We start from the raw sequence: 6960 nt of genomic DNA on the forward strand, positions 1-6960 counted from the left end.
ATTTGAGAGAAGAGAGAGAGAGAAAAAATATTAAAAAAGGATGGAGAAAATGGCGTAATTGATTTTTACTTTTTATTTGAGGGTTTGTTTGTGATAATTAGATAATAAGAGGGGTTAATTTATAAATTAAATAAATATAAGAACAAAATTAACTATTTTTCCTTTGACTTTTGACTTTTTTAACAGCGTTGATCAATTTAGCATGTGTTTGCAAACGGAATAAATCTCAAGGTACCAATTTGTAAATTTTTAAATTACAAGGATGCCGATCGAAAAGAAGTATAACTACAAAGTTTATTTTTATATTTTTAACAAGGTAAAATTTATTTGTGAAAAGAAGTAAGAGTGATAACAAATAAAATATTTAATAGACATTATATTTATAAAAATTCAATGTCTATTTTCGAACTTAACTACATATTTTAAGATATATGCTTGCAACTTCGTTTAAAATTAACTTCGTTGTCCATCTAATAAAACAATTAAATAATAAATTCCACCAATCATTTAAATAATAAACATAATTCTACATGAAATTCTTAAATTTAAAATTAATAAATGAACACACAAATAGTATTACAAACTACATAATTTAACAAATCATTTAAATTTTCAAACTTTGAATATAAAAAAGACATTTTAATTAAAACTAAATACATAATTAATCCCTTAAACTTTCACAATTTTAAAGATTAAGTCCTTGTCATTTATTTTTTCAAAATAGCCTCTAATTATAAACTGTGTTTAACATTTAAACAAACCAAAAAAATAATTTAATTTATGCATATTTTTACATTAGGAAAACAGTATTTTACAACTAAGTTACCATAAGGTGACCAACACTTTAAATTCCTTGTTATATATTCTGTTAACAAAGAAAGGAAATTCTCTATAAAAATAAAAAATAAAAAACAACAAAGTGAGAAAATCATCTACAGAGAAAAAGAAGAAGAAAGGAAGATGGGCAGAAGAAAGATTGAGATGCAAATGGTGAGAGACAGCAGTACTAGGCAGGTGACTTTCTCCAAGCGGAGAAGTGGGTTATTCAAGAAAGCTAACGAGTTAGCAATCTTGTGTGGCGCACAGATTGCCATTATTGTTTTCTCTCCAGGAGGAAAACCGTTTTCCTTTGGCAGTCCTTGTGTTCATAATGTTGCCCGGAGCTTTCTAAATCACGAGAAGACAGTTTGTTCTTCTTCTCCTTCTTCGGCAGCTAAATTGGAGAAACTTAACAACCAACTCTTGGAGCTGCAGAGGCAAATTCAGACTGAGAAAAAGAAAGCACAAATGCTGGAAAAAGCAATGAAAGCTAACAACATTCTGAAATCCTTGGATGAGATGAGCCTGGATGAGCTTTTGAAGATGAAAAGGGCTATGGAGGATCTTCGTGAAAAAGTGACAGCCCGTGCTGCTGAAATGGAAGCATCGTCTTCTCTGCTTCTCTTGTCCAAGAAACCTGTTCAGAAAAAATGACTCATCGCATAAGGAGTTTCAAATTGAAGAGATGCAAATGTATGTGATCATTTTATAAAATTGTGGTCCAAGAATAAAGTCTGTTTAATCATCTATTCCAATAAAGAGAATTCACTTTATTAAGTGAATTGGTTTGATGTTGCATGTGTTTTGGCTTGGAACTAATTTTATGGTTTTGGTTCAGGAATTCAACCTAGCTAGTTAATTTTGTTATAATTAAGAAATCAGAATTTTCAAAATTGGATGTGAACTGTTATCTTATTCAGTCTTCACTCAACTCGTTGAATTCATTTGTTTCCAGCCAAAGACTGTTTTTCAAGTTACTTTAGGTCTTTTCTTGCTCCTGCTTCTGAATTTCAGTGGTTTATTTCCTTTGTTTTCTGCACCAACATGAGAATTGGTGAGCTTTGTTTTCTGCACTTTCAGCTACTACTTGTAATTAATCAGTTTCTTCTTTGTCTCTCTTCAAAGTTGTTATATGTCATGGATTGATCGAAAAAAATATATATATAAATTAAGCAAACAAATGTTCTCAAATTTATATGTCATGGATTGGTGAGCTTTGTTTTCTGCACTTTCAGCTACTACTTTCAGCTACTCATGTCGACTGAAGCCTTCACCCAACTCTGGACCCTTTTACTAGGATGAATTAGTCATTAACCTCTTAGAAGCAGGTTCATCGTCACCCTAGCCTCATCCGCACCCTCGCGCCCTTCCTCCAACACAATGACGTCAAGGGAAGTCGCAACCATGTCCTCTTCCTCTAGCTCTTCTGAGCGATCTTCGACATTATCTAACGCCCTCCTGCCAGCTCTCTTCTTTCATGTGAACTCCCTAAGGGCATCAAAACCACTGGAATATCTTCTGGAACATTATCTCCTTCAACTCTCGACAAAGGCTCAATCTCATCCTTTACCGTCTCTTCAACCTCAACTCCCACAACCGATAAGGATGCACCTACTCTCGAACCTTATATAGCACCAACCTTAAAAAAACATTATTGGTGGCTAGAGGCAGTCGTCCACCCATAATAATCACCTTTCAACGACTTGAGCTCAAAGGGGAACTCAAGAAGGTCCAAGTCCATCGACCAATCAGGTATTGTGCCATCATACATCGCACCTAAGTATTCACTTATCAGCTTCTCACAATCCAACTTTGGCTCAGGTGACATCTCGCTCAACCACCTGACCAACTCTAACTCACATGTTGTCATGTCCCTTGGGACTAGTCAGGTGCTTGAACAAGCTTGCTTCAGATTAATTATAGCAAACGGGAAGGCTAGGTTCCTCGTTTCACCTTGAAATAATGATGTCACCATTTGAGAGGTTTTGACTGCAGCCCCAATAGGTTTAAAGTGAATCTAGCTTATATGTTGCGATTGCTTCGATGCCATCAGCCAGAAAAAAATGACAAAATACTAGCCTAGTCAAACGAAACATGGCCACCGTGCACAACGAATACATCCCAACCATCAAGCACCACCTGTTCCTAGTTATTTACGACGTAGCCAAGTTAACATCTCACATCATTTCCACAAAGAATGGTAGCAAAGACAGCCTTATGCCCATGTCCAAGTGATCCTCATACACCACCATTTCATTCAGAGTGCAATGATTATTATCCCACTTTGATCTTGACATCACAGCCAGAATCAAGGGTCTGCCCATTGTATAAAACATGGCGATATCTCCAAGGTCCCTATTGATAATAATGCTATAAGCATTCTCCATCCTCGTTGACTATGGTGCATGAGGCTTGACAAAAGGCTTGAACCTAAGCCCATCAGATCGACAATTCCTCCCAGGCCCTCGTGATAACATGTTTTCCCTCAATCCTCGATATATCGCCCCAACACCAAGTTTAGCCTCCCTATAGAACTCAGGCAAGGTCACAATCACGAAGAGTCTATTATCACGAACTGTCCCTCCACTAGGTTGAGGAATGGAGGGCAACAACTTAGGTTTTGCCTTTTTCTTTTTCTTCCTCCCAATGAAACCCCATAGTCTCTACCTCCTCCACAGAATCTGACCTAACCTGCCCCAACTCCTCCTCACCCTGTGACTCTACCTGCACCTCAGCTCGAGGACTCAATTAAATGGACAAGTCTCCGACGGACATACTAAATCAACACTCAAACACTTAAAGGGTTTCCCAACCGGCAGAAGGGATGAACACTCAACAAAGTGAAAAGGAAGAAAAGACTGACATGTGGAGGAAAATGGATTGACCTTAAAACCAATGGAAAACTCCACTCGCAGAAAGAACCAAAGAAGCAACTCCCCCTCTTTTCCTCTGGAAAAGCTCAAATTGCACCAACTCTTAAAGGTGGAATAGGGAAACTTGAAAGAAGGAGAAAAACGAAGACACAAAAAAAGGATGGAGAAATAAATCGAGCAAAATTAAAATAAAATGGCATATTTATAAGTGATCTCGGAAGTCCAATTATCACTTAACTTTACTACAGACATTAAAAGAAAAGTCATTATTACACCAGAAACGTGCGTGACACGCTTTCAAGAAGCACAATTAAGAGCATCTGCCTAACGCGTATGTGTGCAACTCTTGACTAAGCCAAGTGAGAACACCTCACAGTCAATAACCTTAACAAAAGCAAAGACAACCGTCATCAGGAGAGGTTATCGCTCCCAAAACAGTTCAAGGAGCACCATTAAGAGCAGCCACCTAACGCGTATGTGCGAAACTCTTGACTAAGCTAAATGAGAACACACCTCACAGTCGACCTTAATAAAAGCAAAGACACCCATCGCCAGGAGAGGTCATCGATCTCAAACTAGTTCAAGGAGAACCATTAAGAGCAGCCGCCTAACGCGTACGTGCGCAACTCTTAACTAAGCCAAGTGAGAACACCTCACATTCGATAACCTAAACAAAAACAAATACACCCGTCACCAGGAGAGGTCATCGCTCTCAAACCAGCTCGCACCCAGTGACTCGCCTCGACTGAACCAGGAGGAGGACTTCTGATGAAACATCTGGGCTCGAAGGCCCACAGATAGCGCCCCAATGGGGAATTTGGTGAACCAACAAAGCCTAACCATCCCTCGCTGTCGCACACAGCCAGGGGTGGCAATCACATCTAGACTCATAGGGGCAGTAAGGACATTCCACCACCCTATGGGCCAAGTCTATTAATAAGGAGATCTCACCTCACAGTAGATAAGTCATATTTTCTCTCTCTTTATATTCATATATATATGTGTATATATTATTTTCTTGCCATTACTAAATACTAATTTGACCGTCAGAGTGTATTTTAAGGACCTTCTAACGCAGTACCACAAGTGGACTCGACATAACTCCCGAATCTCAATTTCTCATCAATGATTAAAAAACATTATTTAGCACCTAGATGGTGAGAAAAGCTCCAAAGAGACTTAATGAGAATCATATTTCTGTATATAACGAAGATAGCAGAATCAGAATTGAAGTAAGAAGAGGAATTTGTGTACTTTGATGCATAAGGGTAAATTTAGATTACCAATGTAGAGTTAATTAATAGTAGTAAAATGTTGAGTTGGAAACATGTGACTGCAAGAATAGTAGTAAAAAAGATGATGATTATTAATATATCATTACTATGTTTTTGTGATGAATTAATGATCAATATATAATTGTGATTGCATGTAAGAGCTAAGGGAACATTTGTAAGCTTTTTTATTTTATTTTTGTTTTAATATAAACTTTATTCCTTCTTCCTCTCTCTCTCTCTCTCTCTATACATGCATGGTTGTGGTTGGGTCCAACTATTTTAGCACTCTATCTATATGCTTAATATGCAGTTATCTAAGCTTTATTAGAAGATGGAATAGTCTTAAAGAGAGGCTATGTGAATAAAGTTAAAGCAAGATCTGCCTTCTAAATTATATATTTATATGAAATTAAATGCTTTCGATATCTTTCTTCTTCCACTTAAAAAGAAAAGAAAAGAAAAGAAAAATCTATGGGACCTCTTCTTATTTCACATGGAAAGGAGTGATTGTATTTCACTTGGAAATTTCAATAGAAACTATATACTAATTTTGTTGATATTATGCAGGTGAATAAGGTTTTCCTAGAGTTTAATTTGTGCTGTTGTGGATCCAAGTTGCTATTTTATGAAACATATAAGTTGAGCAAGTTTAAATTGCAGGTGAATAAGGTTTATAATTTAATGGTTTTGGTTCAAGGAATTCAACCTAGCTAGTTAATTTTGTTATTATTAAGGAATCAGAATTTTCAAAATTTGTTTTGAATTGTTACCTTCTCGTTGAATTCATTTGTTTCCAGCCAAAGACTATTTTTCAAGAGACTTTAGATCTTTTCTTGCTCTTGCTTTTGAGTTTCAGTGGTTTATTTCCTTTGTTTTCTGCACCAACATGAGAATTGGTGAGCTTTGTTTTCTGCACTTCCAACTACTACTTGTTATTAATCAGTTTCTTCTTTGTCTCTCTTCAAAGTAGTTATATATCATGGATTGATTGAAAAATATATATATATATATATATATATATATATATATATATATATATATAAATTAAGCAAATAAATGTTCCCAAATTTACATTGAAAATTATAGCATCCATCCATTTTGAGAGAATACAAATGTTCTAGAAAGGTACAAATGTTCAAATTCATTCAAAACTGACTTAATTCGAAAACATGCAACAATGAGTAAGAATGGTGAAAACTAAAGAATCATGCCAAGCAGAATGTAATTCGTAAATAATACGACGTATTTAAGAACACCTAGTTTGATTTCACGGTTTTATATGATGGTTCATGTTAGCCGACCCCGAATCATTTCGGGACTAAGGCTTTGTTGTTGTTGTTGTATTTAAGAACACCTAGTTCCATTGCCTATTAAGAAAAATTTAAAATTAGTAAGGATCATATCAAATTATAAATTTGGCAGCATAAATACCTGTTGCATCCAGAGGATGTCCAACCGCTATTGCACCCCATTAACATTTATCCTCTTAGGGTCCAGCTCCAACTTCTTACAACAATAAACAAATTGGGAAGCAAATGCCTGCATAATAATTGTACATGAAAAAATAGAATTTCATGGACTTTTGGTTCCACAACTCAAAGTAATTAAGTTGCACAATGGAAGACATAGAATCACTAAATATCCATCCTTCTTACCTCATTTACCTCAAAAAGATAATTGTCCTGAAGTTCAAGACCAGCAGCCTTTACTGCTGCATGAAGTGCAACAGCTGGGCCAATGCCTACAATAGCAAGATCCACACCCATAGCGGTGAAAGTCCAGCATGAGCAAAAGAATGGTTCGATCAAGAAAACAAAAGCAGAAAAATGATGATGCCTATCAATTGTACAATATAACAAAGTGGAATGCTAAATAGCTAATTACGTACTAATAAGATGCAACACAAATAATTGAAACGTCTAACTACATCAACAAATACAAAATGGCCATACACCACCAAGAGCAGTCAAAAAATAAGAAGCAAGAGATGAAGT

General features: G+C 36.0%; 1 protein-coding gene across 1 annotated transcript; it reads left to right on the top strand.

Annotated features, from left to right (window-relative positions):
- Positions 1-935: 935 nt before the first annotated feature.
- Positions 936-1621, top strand: LOC136227488 (agamous-like MADS-box protein AGL29). The gene has a single exon (XM_066016174.1). The coding sequence runs from the start codon at positions 961-963 to the stop codon at positions 1471-1473; it is 513 nt and encodes a 170-aa protein (XP_065872246.1). The 5' UTR covers positions 936-960; the 3' UTR covers positions 1474-1621.
- Positions 1622-6960: the final 5339 nt, after the last annotated feature.

This window comes from Euphorbia lathyris, chromosome 4 (genome assembly GCF_963576675.1).
Source record: "Euphorbia lathyris chromosome 4, ddEupLath1.1, whole genome shotgun sequence".
Lineage (NCBI taxonomy): Eukaryota > Viridiplantae > Streptophyta > Magnoliopsida > Malpighiales > Euphorbiaceae > Euphorbia > Euphorbia lathyris.